Here is a 23,641-nt window from a genome sequence, read left to right as displayed (position 1 = left end):
GCTTTGTTTAGTGAATGTGTATACAACGTGAATTGTATGTTGTTTACCGTGTGTTTTCGTTGTACTGTGCGCTATGTCGTTGTGACTTTTGTTACGTTGTGAGTTTACATACTTGGAAAACGCCACCGAAAAGACTTGGTTCACCTAGTGACAATCCTTTGCGTCGTGGGGTGCGGCTAAACAGCCAGGCACTGGAGTTACTACGCAGAACTCGTGAGTTTTACGAGCAGGAGAAAAACTACGTAAGCATTCATGGACAGCCATCAGTTCCTGCCGATAAACTGGTGGAATGTACGTCGAAAACTCTTGGAATTAGTGCAAGAACAGTAGTAAGTAAGGGAGTATTACTACAAAACTTGGAAGATACTGAAGTGAGCCGTAATGATTCCGAGCTGTCTGGATCAAATAATACATTTTTAACAACCCCAGGAAAAAGAAAAAGCAGCCTAGTCCTATCACAGATTTAGATTCTTTCCAGACTGATGCAATTCATAGGCAGGTTTATGCTTACTACAGCAGAAAAGAGTATCCGACTGTAGCTAAGTTATTAGTCTCTTTAAAAGAAAGTGAACTCTTCAGGGGTGGTAAAACATCACTAAAAATTGTGCTAAAAATATGGGTTTCCGTTACAAAACGCTAGACGGACACAAATTACTGTTAGAGAGGGCACATATTGTTACCGCTCGTAGCATTTTCTTGCACAAAATTGTGGGCAGAGACATTCATTCGAAAATTTGGCTAGACGAAACGTGGGCTAATGCCAGGGAAGCTGTCAGTAAATGCTGGACAGATAACACACCCAGCAGTATCGGCCATCAGCCGATGGGAAGAGGAGCTAGATTAATTGTGGTCCATGCAGGCTCATCCAGTGGTTTTGTCCCTGACGCACTTTTAGTTTCTAGATCAAAAAAGACTGGTGAGTACCATGAAGATATGGATCACACACGATTTGTTGAGTGGTGCAGGAACCTTTTAAAACAATTTCCTGTCCCTACAACAATTGTAATGGAAATGCTCCATATCATTCGGTGATACAGAACAAAGCCCCAACCACAAATGATCGGAAAGAAGTTATGGTGCAGTGGTTACAGGCTCGAAATGTTGCAGCGGATATGAGTATGACAAAGGTTCTATTATATTCTCTTGTTAAAGAAAATAAGCCTACGACACCTACATATGTAGTAGACGAAATTGCCAAGGAGCAGGGTCATACTGTAATAAGGCGGCCACCATATCACTGCCATTTCAAGCCTATTGAGTTAATATGGAGTGATGTAAAAATGTATGTAAGGAACAACAACAAGTCCTTTACAATAACAGAGGTGGAAAAGCTGTTGTGTGAAGCTCTTGTGACTGTGGATGCAGCCTCATGGAGAAAAAAAGTAGAGCATGTCGAGAAGCTTATACGAGCAGGACAAACAATAGAAGACATTATCAGTGGCCATGAACAATTAATGATTTGTATTGCTGATGACGACGATGAAGACGGTTTTGCCGATGAATCGGACAACAGTGACGATGGCGAGCTGGATGGAATTGCGCCATTATCGCTGTAAATTGTTGAGTGAAAAATTACTAAAATTGGTTATTTATTGCAATCTCGGTTATTATTTATTTTGTAAACTATTGATTTTAAAGTACCAGTCGTCAGATGCTTGTTTTTTGTATTTCTTTGCTACGTTATCGGAAGGGTGTGCATCGTTATGCTTTTACATGCATTATTATACGGTTGTTTACTTCCTGTCATGTAGTACAACTATAAACGAGTTTTTATATACACTGTAATTGCTCAATCACTTGCATTTACGAGACGGGAAGGAAAACTGTATCGTCTGCTGTGTGTATAGAGGCTGTTGCAACTTCGCTATTACAGTACAGCCAACCTAACTAGACAAAAAGCAAACTGTCAAGTGCAATGTTTCGCCGGCGCGGGTATACTTACAATAAGCATGCAAGGCTGGTAAATGGAAATTTCCAAGTTACTGTGATGCTGTTGGGTTTGCAAGGGGATTACGCTAGATATGGCTGCTACCTGTGTGAGTGGGACAGCTGTGCAAGAGAAAAACACAACAAACAGAAAGAATAGCCTGAACAAAAAGCTCTAGTGCGTGGGTCAAAAAATACTGCCAAAGAACCTCTAGTGAATCAACGTAATTTCTCTCACACCATTGCACATTAAGTTGGGACTACAACAGCATGTGTTAAAGCTGTGCACATGAATGAAGCAGCCTTTCAGTATCTTTGTAAGACATTTCTACGACTCAGTACAGGAAAGATCACAAAGAGAATATCCACAGATATGCCAGCTGCTGGGGGACATACACTTTGAGTCCACTCTAAACCCTGATCAACTGCATGCGTGGCAGTGTTTTCACAACATGACGACATTGTTCTTGGGAAACAGGAGAGCTGAAAATTACAGGAACATTGTGGAGAAACTCATTCATCCTTATAAAGTCACTGGCTGCAAAATTACCCTGAAGATGCACTTCCTTCATTCCCACCTTGGTGTTCCCTGAGGACTGTGGTGCATTCAGTGATGAGCATGGCAAGCAATCCTGCCAGCACATTTCTTTCAAGGAACAGTAGTATACAGGATGATGGATTACTGATACATTGGCTGATGTCAGCTGGATGTTACAGAGATGCTACAGATGCCATCCAAGAGGGGGAGAGAAAGAAACGGCATGAACAAACTACTTAAGTTCAATTATTGTATAAAGCCTATTGATTACAGTATCAATATATGTGAAACATAAAATCTCAACTTACTTGTAACCCTGAGCTAGGAGACAATTTTAAATGTAATATTTGTCTTCAACACATTGAAATCTACACTGAAGAGCCAAAGAAACTGGTACTACTGCTTAATATCATGCAGTGCCCCAGTGAGCACGCAGAAGTGCCGCAACATGATGTGGCAAGGACTCTACTAATGTCTGAAGTAGTGCTGGAGGGAATTGACACCATGAATTCTGCACGGCTGTCCATAAATCTGTAAGAGTATGAGGAGGTGGAGATCTCTTCTGAACAGCACGTTGCAAGGCATATCAGGTATGCTCAATAGTGTTCATGTATGGGGAGTTTGGTGGCCAGTGGAAGTATTTCAACTCAGAAGAGTGTTCCTGGAGCCATTCTGTAGCAATTCTGGATGTGTGGGGTGTCGCATTGTCCTACTGAAATTGCCCAAGTTGGTCGGAATGCACAATAGACATGAATGGATGCAGGTGATCAGACAGGATGCTTATGTACATGTCACTTATCAGAGTCGTATCTAGACATATCAAGGGTCCCATATCATTCCAACTGCACACACTCTATACCATTACAGAGCTTCCACCAACTTGAACAGTCCCCTGCTGACATGCAGGGTCCATGGATTCAAGAGGTTGTCTCCATACCCGTACACATCCATCCGCTCAATACAATATGAAATGAGGCTCGTCTGAGCAGGCAACATGTTTTCAGACATCAACGGTCCAGTGTTGGTGTTGACGGGCCCAGGCAAGGCATAAAGCTATGTGTTATGCAGTCATCGAGGGTACACGAGTGGGCTTTCGGCTCTGAAAGCCCATGTAGATGACGTTTTGTTGAATGGTTTGCACCCTGACAATTGTTGATGGCCCAGCATTGAAATTTGCAGCAATTTGCGGAAGGGTTGCACTTCTCTCGCACTGAACGATTCTCTTCAGTCATCGTTGGTTCCATTCTTGCAGGATCTTTCTCCATCCTCAGCAATGTCGGAGATTTGATGTTTTATAGGATTCCCTGTATTCACGGTACATTCAAGAAAAGGTTGTTCAGGAAAATCCGCACTTTATCGCTACTTTGGAGATGCTGTGCTCCATCACACATGTGCCGATGATAACATCACGTTCAAACTCACTTAAATCTTGATAACCTGCCATTGTAGGGAGCAGTAAGTGATCTAACAAATGTGCCAGACACTTGTTGTCTTATACAGGCATTGCCAATCGCAGCACCATATTCTTACTGTTTACATACCTCTGTATTTGAATACACATGCCTATTCCAGTTGCTTTGGTGCTTCAGTGTATAGACACTGTCTACTCTGGTTTCTGCAAAAAAATCCACTGTGGACCAGTGATACTTGAAAACAATGAGACAATTCACTAAAATTGTATACTACATTCATCTTTTTATTGAAAAAAAAAACACAGAATAGTTGGTAAACTAGCCTTTATCCTCTTGTCTAAATCTAAAACAAAATCAATACACAACAAGCAACGTCACGTACTTCTTCCCACTGACCTATGACAGTATCTCAGAAGAGAGGGGGTGGTACATTTAGCCACAGGATATTCAGTACAATCTCTGTTAACTGCAACATCTGCTAATTTGTTTTCTTGCATTCCCAGTTACACAGATACTCATAGAATGACACTTTATTCCCGAGCTGTTGCACATGGAGAGGGGTGTCCTGGAAATTTTGGTCCTGCTTATACAGGTTACATGCACAGCATTGAGTGGAGGGCACTCAGGGACACTGAGCCGATCAGGTATTTCACAGCACAAACATATCTCCTTTGCTTCAGTAACTCCATATCATCAATGAGATGAATCTTGAGGAAATGCTCTGGGGAAACCACTTAGCAGACCTGCTTGGGTCCCACATACGAATATAGGTGCAAAACTGCAGTGTTCATTAAAATTTCATGAAAGACCAAGTTAAAATGGTCCTCAAGTACCAACTCCATTGTACCTCAATAAATTTATAATTCTGAGCTTCTTCAAAAACTTTGGTTGTGGCCGATCCCAACCCTATGTTAGCATACTTGTCCACAAGTAAGGATCAATGCACTGGACTCCTTATCATGGATCTTATACTGTTTATGACAATGGCAAAGAGGGTAGTACAAAATACTGTGAGGTGATCTACCTCTTACGCATGCACATCACACATGACTGCACGAATTCAGTACACACACACACACACACACACACACACACACACACACACACAAAAAAAACCTGCTGCCGCAAAAAGATGTGACCTAGGTATTCAGGAGTCTCTTCTGTTAAAATTTGTTGAGTACGTCTGTAACATTCTCGTATTGATGAAAGAAAACCATGACAAATTACACAACTCTTATTTAAACCCATTCCATATTTGTTTCTATTAAAATGTTTGGCAAAAATTGCAGACTGTTTTCAACAAAGAGTCAGATAAGAGTTTTGTACGCTGTCTTCATGACGGAATTATATTTTCTAACAATTTTCAATAAATCATACTACAGACGGTAATAGGCATTGCTGTCTGTAGTGGCATAAGATGGCACAATCACACATGTCAAGACCGCAATTACTAGCATGATTTGTTGAAAATTGTTAGAAAATATAACTCAGTGATGAAGACAGTTACAATTTCTGATGCATTACAGGATTTTAATGGGGTACACTTCTACTTGCTTGACAGAAAGGATGCTCAATCATCCAAATTCTGTGGACATTAAACTTTCCTTGGTCATAACATTTAATGTATACTGTAAATGATTCACTATTGATCTTGAACAGTGTAATAGTTGATTACCAGTGCTTCATGACAATGATCAGTGGTGGCTACAGTGAATTTTCCAATGAAAGCAGCAAGGTACAAAACCTAATGTAACAGAACTGAATGCAGGCTCACTTAGACTGGGAGCGTTCACTAGCATCAAAGGGATAATGGAGCAGAACACTCACCACAATACCTATTCTCAAATAACAGCACAGAAGGCAACACTTCACCAAAGTTCGAGAATTCACTCACTGGCATAAGGAGGCCTGGAAAAAACTGGTTTCATCAGAAGAGTTATGCTAGAAGATGCTTCGAACTAATCATATGTGTCCAGTATGGTACACACTACACACAGTTATGGATTCTGATTTACAAAGGACAATGTTGGGTCTGTAAATATTTGGGCATACAGCAAGGACTACATACACTGCTCATCTTACAGTGACTGGTTGATGGTGACCATTATACATTATAGTGCGATTAAAATTACTTTGTAAGTATGAGATGGCAGAGAGAGAGAGAGAGAGAGAGAGAGAGAGAGAGAGAGAGAGAGAGAGAGAGAGGAGGGAAGGAGGGAAGGAGGAAGACGGAGCAGGAGAACGAGAGAGAGCGGGAGAGGGATTGGGAGTGGGAGAGCGAGAGCTGGTGCATAACATGCCACATGCTCATGCAATCTGATGATGTGCAGTCTTTATCAATAAGTCATATTTAGGGGTGGTGTTTTCGGTAGTGTAGGTTTTTGCAGTGGCAATGTTGGGTGGCAGTTATGATGGTGGAGTGCAGTGCCTGCAAGAGAAATGGTTCTATTTACAATGAACATTGTAATTACCTGTTCAAAGAAAAATAATAGTATATGGAGCTATTGTGTTTGTTTCCTCTTCCAACCTAACGTTCCACACTCTGGGCCCTCTGTAACAGGAACTGTGTTTCGATTCTCACCGAGAATGCCCGGCATCACTGCACGTCGTGTGTGCCTACAGAAGAGGCAATATATTGAACACAGGGAGCCTGAGAAAGAACTGTGACTGGATAACAATTTGCACTCACCATTCTAGTCACTGGAATGTTAATGAGCAAGTTATTACAACTGAATGATACAAATGGTCACTGGAGGCCAGTTGCATTGTTTCTTACAGATTTTAATACAACCACAAAACCATGGGTTACTTCAGCAAATCGCTCACTCCTTCAGATGACAATGCATGTCTTCTCCACAATTTTAAACAATGGGCTTGCAATCAGTTTCAACTAACTGAGTGTTTACAGGACTTAGTAGGGGGATCAGGCAGGTGTTGAAATGGCTTACTCAGAATTTTTCCTAGGTCTGCAGGACACCAGCCATTAGTTTAGGTAGCATTTTTAAAATAAAATAAACTGCCAATTTTTTTTGTACAGGATCAAAACTGAAAATGTTGGGTGTGTGCCTTCCCAGCTTCTGAAACAGGAGTCTTGTACCAGGAGAGAGAAAGTGCATGGTAGAGAGTGAACTTGTGCTGCTTTTCTTTCCCACATCACTTATACACTTCATCCTTTTCTTCCAACCATTAATTTTTCTCCATAAGAAGGAAGTATTTTAAATTCCAAAGGTGACTTAAGAGGGAGGAAGTGAGAAGGAGAGGGAGGGGGGAGGGAGGGGGGGGGGGAGAGGGAGGGAGAGGGAGAGAGAACACACACTGTTCCAGCTGTTTGCATTTTGGAAGCTGGAAAATACATATTCCATTATTCAGCAAAGTGACTCCACAAAAACATACAGAATTAATCACTGTTACATAGTACTGCATGAGGCATTACTATCAGCTCATTGCAGCCACATAAATAATGCATTTCCACGAATATAAGCAATGTGCAATACAGTTTTGGTTGTAATTTTGGTAACAGGTACCATACTATGGTTTTAATAATATGATTATGCCACAAGTGCCGAGAAAATAGGCGAATGACTCAACATTGAACTGAACCAGTTGAAGATCTTTTATTTGTGGACAAAACTGTTTTGCTATTGTATGTAACAGAATAAAAATAACAGAATGAGATGCAATAAGATATGCAACCAATCCACTGCAAATAAATAGTGTCAACAGTCATATGGAAGACACTGACATGTAATCTACACAAAATACACAGGGTCATCAAGAGAGGGGCTCATCTGACTATATAGCAGTCTGAAACAGCAATGTGAGAAGTAGCAACGTAGGTCTCAATTGGCTGTACAGTGAACAGAGGCACAATAGGGGCACTAGAATGGTTGAACACATCTGAGACAATAGCCTCATGTCTTTGTTCCTGATGGTACATATACCCCTCTACAGCAGGAAGTGACAGGGCTTATATTAATGCAGCAGTAATTAATTCATTAAAAACACACATACAAGCAACGTAATCCAAATTCAGTCAGACCTCACATGGGAACCTGACTATCTCACCTGAAGTACAGATATAGCTCAGAAAAATGGATCTTCTTTTAACATTAAACTTTTAGCACTTAATTAGTTAAATGAGTTCCTAAGATGAATTCGATAATATCACATGCAGAAATCTGCTGTAGAGTCAAGATAATGACCAGTAGTTATATTTCTTCGCAAGTCTTCCAAAAATCAGTGAAGATAAACTGCATACTCTTAAATAGCATTTAAAACATGGTGAAAACATCCTACCTGCAGTTCGTTGTGGAACATCTGGGTAACTATGCTGAGTGTGCCTCTGAAGGTGCTGTGTTTCTGCATTTCGAGGAAATGAGGCTTCTGGCTTTCCTACAACACAAATGAAAAAAATATATTATTTAAATCATATGCAGTTACAATAAAGCAGATTCCACTTGAGTATGAAAATACACAGAGCAAACCACATATCAACTTTTACATTTATTTGGCTCTGAAAAATTAGTAAAACATAAATTAATTCTGAAGACACCCCGCACACCACATTTCAGTCAGTCTCTACTCCATTCTTTGTCTCACAGGTGCTAGCTGTAGTTACCCACATTTATTCAAATGGTTCCCCGAGTACTTGTAAGGGAGTAGGAATTCACAAGAAAGTCTACATTTATGATACTGACAACAGCCCTCAAGTGATTTGAGGATGTCTCTACTTCTTGGCTCAGGGAAAGAGTTCTGGTTTGGCTGTTGTCCTCAAGCAACCTGGCTGCTGGTGGAAAGAGACTGCTAATAGGGTTGTTTTACAAAAGAGCCTAGTTCCAGTAAACATATTACCCATGTCTAAATGACAAGTGGTTGCAATGGACCACAGTAAATTAAGTTCTGATATTCATTGTACTACTTCACACAAGTGAATGTTATGACATTTCTGGCCTCTCATCATGGTCAAACGTATTCCTAGCTTTTTCTTCCTGTTTCTTTGCCCTATAATCTTCCAACTGCTAACTCCTGTGATTTGCTGGCAGTAAAAATTAAGTGGATTTAAGGCTAATACATCCTATTTGCTTCCTTTGGAAGTAACACATACTTTGTTCATTTATGTTGCCTTTTCTCTGCTTTCTCTACCATGAGTTTCCTTCTAACTCCCTCCCTCACACTCTGCCCCATTGTTCTCATTGTCTTGATTGATTTAAACTCTCTTCTTCTTCTTCTTCAACTGTCAATTTTAGGGTTTAATGTCATAATGACACTGAGGTCTTTTATATTTAATTTATGTAAGCTTGTATTTAATAGTGCACATATTTGGCTACTGATTCTGCTGAATCCAGGTCTTAATCTTTAAATGAAAATTACTATTTTATTTTCATCTAATTTTCTGTCCAGTTATGGCTTCAAGGGCTAATTTCAGATTTTATGGTCCAAGATAAAATATTATAGATATACCCTCAAGCTTTATAATTAAAATGATAAGAATTAAGAGCCTCTAATGAATAACCTTAAGGAAGTCATCAATAATAAAATTTTTATGTTCAATTCAAAGTAGTGATACTGCTTCACAATATTTAGAATATCCTACTACTATTCAAGTTGCCATGAACTTTGAAGCTGTAATGCAACAGTAGGAATAACATAAAAGAAGATGAATTCACCCTGGCAATACTTTCAAATACACGCTAAAGACCAATCACATCTTAACTTGGATTACCAACAAAATAGTTGAAATTCTTATAATTGGCTATATAAACACCAAGGATTACTTTGCCCAGTTAGAGTAACCAAACAGTGAGGAAAATGATGTAATGTTAAAACAATCCAAAATGATTCTGGAACCTGGGTGTCAACAGTTGTACCTACTGTTTCTTCCATCTACTTGTCAACTGCTTTCTTATCGTCTGCATAGTACTTACTTTACTTACACAATTTCTCCTTGTTGGTAAGCTCTAATCTCTATGTGTATTTGCTCTATTCACCAAACTGTATTTGTCCTGTCTCAGAAACCTTTTTATGAACAACATTTGTCATGGAATAGAAGTTCTTCACAATAGGAGCATTTCAAGAAAATGAAATAATAATTACATGTTGCATAACAGTTTCAAATGTAATGAAACAGAAGTATACAGGAGCAGCAGCAAATCAGTTGCTTTCAACATGGGTGATAAATGGGTCACAGTTACCAGGTCCTAATGGAACAACTCTAGAATAGAAGAATGTGAACTTGCTGAAAAAAAAAAAAAGCATGTTCAAGGAGCACTATTTATGAAATAATCATATACCAAATAGGCTTATTTTCTGTCTGTCAATAACTATTTTTATTTCAAAATGACCAGTTTCTGGCACTGTCACACATCTTCAGATTGTATCTCATAGTTACAAAGTAACCTGTACTAACAGTATAATTTTGAAATAAAAATACCAATCAACAGACAGAAAATAAACCTGTTTTGTATAAATAAATATACTGGATAACTCCCTGTAAGAAATATTAAAATAACTGTATGTTCATTGTCTCTGAACAGGGAACAAACAATGAAATTTTTAAATATTTTATGCTGGTGGTGTACACAGCCTGTAAATATTTGAAGAGCTTCTTACTAAATCACCAGAAGCTACTGAATGGACAGTACTTTATTTGCTGCTTGCTTCAATCATGAACACCCACTGGGCAATCCACATAATAAGAGGATTGCACAAGATTCAGTAGACCATGAGGCTGCAAGCATAGCAACATGCGGTGCACGTACTCACACATGTCATATGTGTACCTGACATACTCAAATAAAATGTCATTACAGCACATCTGACAAAGGTAGCACAATAGCATCAATTATGGAACTCGAAAAATGGAAATCCATCACATTTCACACCTACTGTTGCAAATAGGATAAATATTGTTGACATAAAAAGAACAGAAAAAGTTCATACCTGCCGATGAAACATGCACATGTAATACTTATAAATTATATATATCACTGGCATACACTAGTGTATTACAACCATTACTGTGCTTAAAATGCCTACATTTGCACAGCTGTGGTTATGTAAGCACACTCTGCACACTGAAGAAATGAAAATCTGATTTCTGTTGTATAAAGGCCAATGCAAATTTTATACACAATCTTACACCACGAACTTCCACTCTTTGATAGCCAAGCAAAGCTCTGATATTCTCTAAGGACAACAATGGTGCAGTGGAATCATTCAATGATATGACTGTCATATAATTGTATCAACATTTTGTTTATTAACACTTGAACACTTTTTGAGGATAAATCGATTACCAACAGTGGGACATCAAACTGTGCAGAAGTAACAGTGCTGATCGGTATGTGGTCTTATGAGTATTAAGACTCCTTTTGCTTACCTCTCCTATAATATGAATTACTGAATGTACATAGGCAGTTAAATAAATGGTATATTGTCTAGTTTGTCATTGTACGGCAGCTGAGGGGTACATCTATCTTAATTCACCAAATTTTCACATCTGACAATTGGTCATGGGCTTTTCCTGAAATAGTTCCAAGTATTGATGAAAGAAATATTGGTGGAGCTATATGATGTTTAAGAAGAATTCAGACCTACTAAATAAGTACTACTGTGTTTATGTATTCCCTTGTGATTATGATTGAAATGTTGTTCTCATGCTCACAATAAACTTCTCTTTGGTTTCTGGTTGTCTGTTGGCTCACAAAGTGCTTATAACATCTGCTCAATCTTGACAACCTTATCCATAATGAACTTGTGATTTATCACATCACAGATATTTACTTCTGTCACTAATGCAATGACATCCTTTGCGAAGTATCTGATGGGAAACTTCGCTAGACAGAGAGTGGCAATAGCTACACTTACAGAACTACCTTACTGACAGATGTTACAAACTAAAGTGCAAAACACAAAACATTTATAAGAGGCAATTAGAGTCTACATGCTTTGTTCTATATACTTAGCATCTTAAGTGTTGTTATACTAAAGGAACAGAATTAAAAGAATAGACATAAACAATGTGCAAATAATCACAACTTCATATGCACCCATTTCAGTTTGGCTAATACAGACTGGTAGCAGAAGACGACTACACTGAGCTGTGCCTAAGGGTGTGCATATGTTGGCTGCAGACGCTGCAATCACTATCCGTCCAGCAAACACTGTCGAAAATGCACATTGAAAATATCTCAATTATTTGTGTTTTTCGATTATTTGTGGATAATTGGGAGTATACTGTCTTTCAATTTTCAGTATGTACACTGTGTTTACAGAACCACAACTGTTTAACTACAGGCATTGTCACTACATGTATGTCAATGATACATATAATTTTTATAATGACAGATAATGCCTCACAATTACTTCACATACAAATACATAGCTGGTCATTAAAATTGCACACTAGGAAGGGTGGAAAATAATGAAATTTCACTTATTGTGTGCATACAGTATAATATGAAGAATACATCATTAAATTTGTTGGTGATATGGGAGTATACAAGGTACAAAATGCACTACACAAAGCTGTCACATCTGGCAGCATCAATGGCTCTAAACAGGCTAAGCATTGCCAGAGTGCATCAATAGTAGTTGCTGGTGAGTGGTGGCATGCCAGTCTCTCAGCAACCCATGAACAGATGTTCCCATGGATGAGAGATCTGGAGACTGCCCTAGCCTGTCAAGACTCAAACACCCTCTGTATTGAGGTAGGTCATGACAGAACAAGCAATATGTGGACTTGTATTATCTCATTGAAACATAACATTGTGGAGACCTCACAGTAGGGTACAACCACCATTCTTAACACGTCAGATACATAATGGCTGCTGCCCAAATTACCTAGAATGATAAACAACAGTTTTGAAAGGCCACAATCCTGTCACTGTTGAATTATGACCTATGATGGTAGACATTTATCTGAGTTACAGGAGGCATAATGTGATCTTCTCACAAACAACCAACATTCAAATGCGATTTCTGAATGAGAAACATACAGTGTAACCTATCCTTAAATACAGGATGTAATGGCATTACTTCTACCTGATCTGTGCAGTTGTGCTGAAATGCTAATCGTTTGCATATCCAGGAATTCCGTACACTTCATGCTAATTTCATGTCCCCAAGTCATATTGATTGTATATCTCTGTTACATGGTGCAGTATACACCCTGATAAAACTTCAGCTTATACCTTACTGACTGGCTTCATGGAAGTCATGTTATCAAAACAAAGCAAGCAAAAAGAAGAAATCATGTTCTACTTAAGAGGAAGTTACTGGATGCTAAATTTAAGTATGTAAGAGCAGACACTCATGAAGTAAAATTAAACAAGTAAGTAAACAAATAAAAATGCTGGTGAACTGAAATTCCCAACTGGAAGCTCAAATAATATTTTTTGGAACTTTGACAAGAAGTTTAAGAAAGAATAGTGTACCTTGAGACTTCATACTTGCTGCCACGAAGTCTACATCAACACCAGCAGCAGTTCCCCAGCTGGCAGTACCCTAGAAATAAAAGAAAGTTTCAAAATGGTCACAATTGACTATCAACTCTATGAAATGGCTCAAGCAAATAAACATAATTTCTGAATGTACATTACAGTTTCTATGAGAATCTTAGGTAGCAATGAAAATACTGAATAACAGACAGACTTAATTTTCTTATGGGAATTTAAGGCGAGATCTTGAAAAATGTCAAAATTTGCATTTAAATTCAAAATATTGTTCACACTTTTTCTGACAGTGTGAACAGAATGTTTGTAGCAAAATAACGCCTGGAAGAAATGATAACTACACTTTTAAACTCACTGTTTCTTACAGATTATATAGCCATTTAAAGTTAATTCACCCTGAACAATTTCTACCCAAAATAAATATACTATGTTAATTTGTCTGAATTTGATGATAAATTATTGAAATATTTATCACTGTGAAACGACTATTTTCACGTTTTGAATACACCTCACTGTTGTGGCAGTTAAGTGTTGTTCTGTCTTCAGTATTGGCTACAAATGTGAACTGTCATGACTTTAGTTCTTGTAAATGAAGGGTAATTTTTCTAAGTGGGCTGTGTTAATTTAGATTTATTATTGTTATTCAATTAGCTTCATCTTTTTAAGTCATCATCCAGTGTTTAGGTAGAAAAAGGTGCTTTACATATAAAGATGATGTGTTTCCTGCCCCCACCTATTACCAGTCAAAACATCAAGAACAGTACCATTTGTAAACCTAAACAAATGGAAGCTCATAATGTGAATACAGCTGAATCTTTCTCTGAAACACACTGAAAGCCCTGCTGATGAAAATGCCTGTACAATCTTTTTCTACGGGAAATCCTGTTTAACTTACATCATTTCTGAAACGTCTCTGTGCTGACTACAGAAACTTGTCAGTAATTACATTGCTTTTTTGTCCTATCAGTTAATTCTATTAATTCCCATAGTTTTCAAAGACAATGTATTCTGTACATCAGCTACACACAGACACAGTGGACTGTAGCCTGTTAGCTGCCTTTACCACATAATCGTTATTTTATGTTACACTATAGAACTAATCTGTGGTATTTAAAATATTTAGCACATTTAAAAGTGTTCTGCAGATGGAATGGAATTACAATGTCGTTGCCCAATAATCTGTGTTCTATAAAATATTTATACAAGGTGCTGGGCCACCTTACAATCTCATGCAATGTACTTTAATTCTCTGTGAAACCTACCACAGTTTATCTATTATTTGAACCATTATGAGCATTACATCATTTCCTAACAAGAATTCCTCATTCAGAATTTAACACTATCATGGTAGAGGTTCCACAAGAAATTTTTTTTCCAGTAAATACCACACATCACAAAAAAATGCACATTGACACTTAAGGACCCTAAGCCCAAACTTTTTAGAGAGAACAATGTAAGCCAAATTTCAGTCCATTTATTTCTTTGGAAGTGATTCTGATTTCTACTGAGAAGCTCAATACAGTATACATAGTCTACCACACTTGGACAAAAAATGTGGTGTACAACCCTCCACCTTTCTTGCTAACCTTGCCAGTTGTTTTAAGTTCAGTTTGACAACTGTCAATAAACATCTTATGCTATTTCAACAAACGACAATGAAGTGTGACTAGGAGAAGTCTTTGCTATTTTCAGATTAAGTAGCATTTCTTTTCAATAATGTACATAACACAGTTGATCTCAAAATAAGAAACAAACATCATCTACAGCAACAACCGCTCTTCACCCTGCTTCCTTCTCAAACATACAAACAATGTGAAATTACAAATGGGGAAACATCACAAACGATTAATTTGCAGACAAGTTGTTTCTTTTTCTCTGATATTATAGACAAGTACTGTTCTCTATTCCTTTTAGAATTAAACAGTAACATGTAAATACTGCCAATTTACAATTAAATGTTCTGGGTAATGGTTTCTCAAGGCAAAATTAGATTTCTATTATGTGCACCATGTCTTGCATAGCACAATTATAAATATTCAGCATAAAGCAGCACTGCAAAATTTGATGTAAGATTTAAAAGCTTTACAATTCAGTTTACTTCTTGAAATATCACTCCATTAACAGGTGTGAGCCATAATAGTTTATTCTACATAACATATGAACAACAAAAAGGTCCAATATTCTGATACCCAATATATTTAATATGTTTTGCTTATTTAGTTATTTAAAAAAGAAAAGTGTTGGATATGTGCTGAATCTAGAATTACTTTCAAAACTGCCATATCAGTGGCAACAATTATATGGTTAAGCGTCAAGTGGGTTTTCTTTTGAAATATGACCACATTTTGTCACATGTGGCTACACTGCAATGCAAAAATGGCCAACACAGACATACATGTTACACAAGGACTGCAATACAACTGTTGAATGTTGAAGGTGAATTCAAGATCCTTGATCCACATTCATGAAATGCTAAAAAATGTTTTTAGGACTGCATCCAAAGGTTCACACATACTGGGTACCACACAGAGTGGTTGGCCAGAATACAAATGTCAACAAGGCAGAAGTCCTCAATTTCTTGTACTGTTTCAATATGAACAAAAAGGTATTTAAACACATCTACATCTACATCCATACTCCGCAAGGCGGAGGGTGCTCTGAGTACCTCTATCGGTTCTCCCTTCTATTCCAGTCTCGTATTGTTCGTGGAAAGAAGGATTGTCGGTATGCTTCTGTGATTTTATCCTCATGGTCTCTTCGCGAGATATACATAGGAGGGAGCAATATACTGCTTGACTCTTCGGTGAAGGTATGTTCTCGAAACTTTAACAAAAGCCCGTACCGAGCTACTGAGCGTCTCTCCTGCAGAGTCCCCCACTGGAGCTTATCTATCTCCGTAACGCTCTCGCGATTACCAAATGATCCTGCAACGAAGCGCACTGCTCTCCGTTGGATCTTCTCTATATCTTCTATAAACCCTATCTGGTACGGATCCCACACTGTTGAACAGTATTCAAGCAGTGGGCGAACAAGCGTACTGTAACCTACTCCCTTTGTTTTTGGATTGCATTTCCTTAGGATTCTTCCAATGAATCTCAGTCTGGCATCTGCTTTACCGACGATCAACTTTATATGATCATTCCATTTTAAATCACTCCTAATGCGTACTCCCAGATAATTTATGGAATTAACTGCTTCCAGTTGCTGACCTGCTATTTTGTAACTAAATGATAAGGGAACTATCTTTCTATGTATTCGCAGCACATTACACTTGTCTACATTGAGATTCAATTGCCATTCCCTGCACCATGCGTCAATTCGCTGCAGATCCTCCAGCATTTCAGTACAATTTTCCATTGTTACAACCTCTCGATACACCACAGCATCATCTGCAAAAAGCCTCAGTGAACTTCCGATGTCATCCACAAAGTCATTTATGTATATTGTGAATAGCAACGGTCCTATGACACTCCCCTGCGGCACACCTGAAATCACTCTTACTTCGGAAGACTTCTCTCCATTGAAAATGACATGCTGCGTCCTGTTATTTAAGAACTCTTCAATCCAATCACACAATTGGTCTGATAGTCCATATGCTCTTACTTTGTTCATTAATCGACAGTGGGGAACTGTATCGAACGCCTTGCGGAAGTCAAGAAACACGGCATCTACCTGTGAACCCGTGTCTATGGCTCTCTGAGTCTCGTGGACGAATAGCGCGAGCTGGGTTTCACACGACCGTCTTTTTCGAAACCCATGCTGATTCCTACAGAGTAGATTTCTAGTCTCCAGAAAAGTCATTATACTCGAACATAATACGTGTTCCAAAATTCTACACCTGATCGACGTTACAGATATAGGTCTATAGTTCTGCACATCTGTTCTACATCCCTTCTTGAAAACGGGGATGATCTGTGCCCTTTTCCAATCCTTTGGAATGCTACGCTCTTCTAGAGACCTGCGGTACACCGCTGCAAGAAGGGGGGCAAGTTCCTTCGCGTACTCTGTGTAAAATCGAACTGGTATCCCATCAGGTCCAGCGGCCTTTCCTCTTTTGAGCGATTGTAATTGTTTCTCAATCCCTATATCGTCTATTTCGATATCTACCATTTTGTCATCTGTGCGACAATCTAGAGAAGGAACTACAGCGCAGTCTTCCTCTGTGAAACAGCTTTGGAAGAAGACATTTTAGTATTTCGGCCTTTAGTCTGTCATCCTCTGTTTCAGTACCATTTTGGTCACAGAGTGTCTGGACATTTTGTTTTGATCCACCTACCGCTTTGACATAAGACCAAAATTTCTTAGGATTTTCTGACAAGTCAGTACATAGAACTTTACTTTCGAATTCATTGAACGCCTCTCGCATAGCCCTCCTCACACTACATTTCGCTTCGCATAATTTTTGTTTGTCTGCAAGGCTTTGGCTATGTTTATGTTTGCTGTGAAGTTCCCTTTGCTTCCGCAGCAGTTTCCTAACTCGGTTGTTGTACCACGGTAGCTCTTTTCCATCTCTTACGATCTTGCTTGGCACATACTCATCTAACGCATATTATACGAGGGTTTTGAACTTTGTCCACTGATCCTCAACACCATCTGTACTTGAGACAAAACTTTTGTGTTGATCCGTCAGGTACTCTGTAATCTGCTTTTTGTCACTTTTGCTAAACAGAAAAATCTTCCTACCTTTTTTAATATTTCTATTTACAACTGAAATCATCGATGCAGTAACCGCTTTATGATCGCTGATTCCCTGTTCTGCGTTAACTGTTTCAAATAGTTCGGGTCTGTTTGTTACCAGAAGGTCTAATATGTTATCGCCACGAGTCGGTTCTCTGTTTAACTGCTCAAGGTAGTTTTCAGATAAAGCACTTAAAAAAATTTCACGGATTCTTTGTCCCTGCCACCCATTATGAACGTTCAAGTCTCCCAGTCTATATCCGGCAAATTAAAATCTCCACCCAGAACTATAACGTGGTGGGGAAATCTACTCGAAATATTAACCAAATTATCCTTCAGGTGCTCAGCCACAACAGCTGCTGAGCCAGGGGGCCTATAGAGACATCCAATTACCATGTCTGAGCCTGCTTTAACCGTGACCTTCTCCCAAATTATTTCACATTTCGGATCTTCGTCAATTTCCTTCGATACTATTGCACTTCTTATCGCTATAAACACGCCTCCCCCTTCAATGTCTCCAGCCTGTCTCTGCGGTATACATTGCAATCTGAGTTTAGGATTTCATTACTGTTTACGTCTGGTTTCAGCCAACTTTCTGTCCCTAGTACTATATGGTCGTTGTGACCGTTTATTAATGAGAGCAGTTCTGGGACCTTTCTATAGACGCACCTGCAGTTTACTATTAGCACATTAATATTGTTATTCCCTGTTGCATTTTGCCTACTCCTACCTTGCCGCGTCTCAGGAGGCGTCTCGTTGGGCCTAGGGAGGGAATTATCTAACTTAAAAAACCCACATGTGCACTCCACATGTACTCCTCTACCCTTGTAGCCACTTCCGGCGTGTAGTGCACGCCTGACCTATTCAGTGGGACCCTACATTTCTCCACCCGATAGCGGAGGTCGCGAAATTTGCACCCCAGATCTCCGCAGAATCGTCTGAGCCTCTGGTTTAAGCCTTCCACTCGGCTCCAAACCAGAGGACCGTGATCGGTTCTGGGAACAATACTACAAATAGATAGCTCTGATTCCACCCCGCAAGCGAGGCTTTCTGCCTTCACCAATTCCGCCAACCGCCTGTACGAACTGAGGATGACCTCTGAACCCAGACGGCAGGAGTCATTGGTGCTGACATGAGCAACAATTTGCAGTCGGGTGCACCCAGTGCTCTCTATCGTCGCCAGCAGGGCCTCCTCCACATCTCGGATGAGACCCCCCCAGCAAGCAGACGGAGTGAACACTGGCCTTCTTCCCCGACCTTTCCACTATTTCCCTAAGGGGCTCCATCACCCGCCTAACGTTGGAGCTCCCAATAACTAATAAACCCCTCTCCCTGTGTGCCTGCTCAGACCTTGCTGAAGGAGTGGCCACATGTCCACTCACAGGCAGAGCAGGCGATGCCACACGGCCAGCCTCCACATTTACCCTCCGCCTCGTGCGCCGTGAACGCCGCTGAACCCGCCACTCCCCTTGGGGAGAGGGTGGCCCAACCGCGCCTGGTACCTGCGAAGATGTCTCGACAGCAGAGACAGTGGGTGAAGCATGTAACACCAGGGGGGTACCATGCGACGCACCAGACTCCCCACTGCCACTACACTCCGAGGCAGCAGCCTGAAGACGGCTGACCGCGGCCATCAACACGTTCAGCTGTTTGCGAACAGTGGCCAGCTCCTCCTGCGTCCATACACAGCAGTCACACATCCTATCCAGCCTAAGAAATCAATTTACTGTAGAGAGTTAATCAGCTAGACTGCTAATTCACTAAAGGTGGCTGATTGTTGACTAAACTGTGGTTGCTAGCCACTTCTTATAGAAAACAATGAAAATAGCACTACCTGTCTGGACTGTATTGAAAACAAACACTAGCACTACTGGCACTATGACTGACTAAAGGGACTCTCTCTGACTGTATTCAAAACAAACACGAAATCTATGGAACACTATTACTAACACTCGACAATTAAAGCTTCCTAAAAGCAAAAACACATGGAAGAAGAAGTGACAAGTAAGAAAAATACAGTTAATACTTAAATTAAGGTAGCTCGCTGCACAGCAGATGTGAAGCAGACGGCAGTTACGACGACACAAATGAAAAAGGCAGCCAATGTAACGGCATCACATAACAGAAAAAAATTTAAAACTTTACAACTGACAAGAGAAGTGATAGACAGTTTATTTTGGGATTGAGGGTGTGCTGTTGTTGGAATTTTCAGAGCAGAGGTCAACCATCAATTCCTGCAATACACCTACTCATTTTCACCATGTTCAAAAAAAGGTAAAGCTCACCCATTTATAGCTACATAGTTTAGTTATAGGTAGTTACTGTTACTGCATAGGAATACATGTCTTGTTGAAAAGTAGATAAACACTATAGAAAGGAACAGAGATTATGCTGAAAAGCAAACAATTGTTATTATGAAGTTTGTCACTATATGCTGGGCAATTTCTCTTGTTTTTCTTCTTCATTACAAAAGAAATAATTTACAAAGTCCTGAGTTTAATCTTTGTATTTATGAGCATACACTTGCTTAAAAATGTTGAAATGAATGAAAAGTATTTTCAAAGTCTGTTTAGTTCCTCAGCATATATTTATGATTTTCTGAATAGGGAGAGTAGTAGTGTTTCAAGCCACATCACAGAAGCTGGTCAATTACCTTTGAAGTGCCCAGTACACTATTAGCCATGATTTGAGGTACAAAAATACTGCTGAAATGGGTATTGAACAGTTGTGTTTTATAATATGGATGATGTTTGGAAAAACCATAATGCAAATCTAATATTAACAATAACTTTGCAGTGCAATAAGTTACTGGTGTACTCACTTCTTGATTCAGAGGTGGTTTCACATTTGGTACACGGGGAGCTGAAACAAAGTTGTGAATTTAAAATAAGTACCATCAAAATGCAAGTGCGCGCACGCACGCACACACACACACACACACACACACACACACACACACACACACTATTGTTGTAATATCTGAAGACTGAAATACTGCAGAAACATATTACTTTGAAAACAGTCACGGCTTAATGGTACAAGTTGCACATGCCAAACATGTTTAGTGTATTTCGCAATGGTCAATTAAAAAGAAGAAAGAGAGAGAGAGAGTGTGTGTGTGTGTGTGTGTGTGTGTTTGCACGCGCGCGCGCGAGAGAGAGAGAGAGAGAGAGAGAGAGAGAGAGAGAGAGAGAGAGAGAGAGAGAGGAGGGGGGGGGGGGTGAGAGGGAGTGAGATAAGGGAGAGAGAGCGGCATCACATACCAGAAATAATGTATACATCTATTTTTATTTTCCTACGGTTTTACACCTGGCTAACTATATTTTTACAATGAAAGGTAATTCCATAATTATAAAGTATAAAGCTACGTGTGGGAAGAACACCTGTCATTCACCAATTAATTTAGTACTTAAAGATGCTTTTATTTTTTGCATCCTAATTCTTTTTGTAGACTGATTCTCATAAGATGATCTCACAATGAAGACTACCCATCTCTTATTCTGTTCTTTTGTATCCATTTTGTAAAATTTCCTCAATATTTCTTTGATGTGAGTGAAGAGATTTCTATTTTTAATCTGCATCCATTCCTTATCAGTTCTGGGGCAGGACCCTCTTGATATCTCTGATTTGGGTGTAGATGTGAGTGAAACTTCCAGTACAAACTGAGTCGGTAATGCTGAGACAGAAATCTGCTCAGTGCCAGTATGGAAGTTAATATGTGAATTGGCTGGCACTCAATACAATGTGCTCATTACATAGATGTGGGGGTTGGCAAACAAGAGAAAACCATAACCTACATCCATACTCTGCAAACCACTGTGAAATGCATTACAGGAGTACCTCCTATTGTACCATATACTATGGTTTCTTGCCTCTCAATTTGGATATGGGGCGTGGTAAGCATGACTACTTTAACTTTTCTGTGCAAGCTGCAATTAGGCTGATCTTGTCCTTGTGGTCCCTACAGACTGATACGTGATAGCAATAAATGGTAGGCTAGAGTATAGTCCTAGATTCCTCACTTAATACTGGTTCTTGAAACTCTGCAAGTAGGAGTTCATGGAATAATTGATGATTACTACCTTCAAACATCTGATGGTTCAGGTTTTTCATTGTTTCTGTGGCACCATCTTGTGGGTCCAGGGAACCAGCAACCACTGGTGCTGCTCTTCGATGTCACATCAGTACTATTTGGTATAGGTCCCACACACTTGAAGATAGTTACAAAATTGTTCTGTAAACAGTCCCCTTTGCAGACTGATTACATTGTCCCAGTATCCTACCAATGGACTGGAAATCCACCTCGTGCCTTACCTACAACTGAGCCTGTATGACAGCTCCATTTCATATCCCCACCAATTATCATCACCTGGGGTATTTGTATGAGTTGAATGACTCAGTTATGACTCATTGATATTGTGGTCATCTGATCTTATCTATTTCTGCATTTTATGAAGTGCAAACTTCTGCATTTGTGAATATTTAAAGCATATTACCAATGAAACTTCCTGGCAGATTAAAACTGTGTGCCCGACCGAGACTTGAACTCGGGACCTTTGCCTTCCGCGGGCAAGTGCTCTACCAACTGAGCTACCGAAGCACGACTCACGCCCGGTACTCACAGCTTTACTTCTGCCAGTATCCGTCTCCTACCTTCCAAACTTTACCGAAGTTCTCCTGCGAACCTTGCAGGCAAAGGTCCCGAGTTCGAGTCTCGGTCGGGCACACAGTTTTAATCTGCCAGGAAGTTTCATATCAGCGCACACTCCGCTGCAGAGTGAAAATCTCATTCTGCATATTACCAATCTTTGCACCACTTTTAAATCTTGACATCAATAGAATATTTGTGCACTTGTTTTTCAGGCAGTGCTTCAATAACAGTAATTGCATAACCTGCAAAAAGTCTGAGGTTACTGTTACTTTTGTCTGCCAGGTCATTAACATAAAATATGAACAGCAAGGGAACTACCACACTTCCCTGGGGCACACTTCAAGTTGTTTCTACCTCTGCCAATGACTCTCCATCCAAGATAACATGCTATGTCCACCCTACATAGAAACCTCCAACTCAGTCACAAATTTCATGATATATGATCATACTTTCATTGATAAACATTGGTGAGGCATTGAGTCAAATGAGTTTTTTGAAATCAATAAATACTGTATCCACTTGATTGCTTTGATCCATGACCAAAGCCTGGGTTGGGTTTTGCATGACATTTTCTGAATTAATTGTGATTTGCACAGATGAGGTTGTTCTGTTTGGGATACCTCTTTACATATGAGACGAGAGTACATTCTAAGATTCTATAACAGATTGATGTCACTGATAGCGGACAATAGTTTTGTGGATCACTTCTGTTATCCTTCTTGTAGATGAGTGTGACAAATGCTTTCTTCCAACTTCTGGACACTGCTTTTTCTCCACAGAATCTAGGATATGCTATGGTTAAGAGAAGGGCTAACTCAGTTGCAAATTCTGTACAATCTGAGAGAGATTCCATTTGGCATAATTATACCAATTTCAGTTGTCTCTGAATGCCACTGACACTAATATCTATTACATTCAATTTTGTAGCAGTAGGAGGATTAAACCGGGGCAGTGGTCAAGGATACTCATTTATAAAGGAAAGTTT

General features: G+C 39.5%; 1 protein-coding gene across 1 annotated transcript in view; it reads right to left on the bottom strand.

The window, feature by feature from the left end:
- The window catches only part of LOC126184862 (uncharacterized), a 130,566-nt gene that overhangs the window by 14,537 nt on the left and 92,388 nt on the right, over positions 1 to 23,641 (bottom strand). Inside the window, exons 9-11 of the mRNA XM_049927477.1 lie at positions 20,827 to 20,867; positions 13,311 to 13,380; positions 8,173 to 8,268 (exon numbers count right to left, since the gene is read on the bottom strand). Of these exons, the coding sequence (XP_049783434.1) occupies positions 8,173 to 8,268; positions 13,311 to 13,380; positions 20,827 to 20,867 (207 nt within the window). The remainder of the gene's footprint in view (positions 1 to 8,172; positions 8,269 to 13,310; positions 13,381 to 20,826; positions 20,868 to 23,641) is intronic.

This window comes from Schistocerca cancellata, chromosome 4 (assembly GCF_023864275.1).
Source record: "Schistocerca cancellata isolate TAMUIC-IGC-003103 chromosome 4, iqSchCanc2.1, whole genome shotgun sequence".
In the NCBI taxonomy this organism is placed as follows: Eukaryota; Metazoa; Arthropoda; class Insecta; order Orthoptera; family Acrididae; genus Schistocerca; species Schistocerca cancellata.
This window is presented reverse-complemented; position numbering and strand designations above follow the sequence as displayed.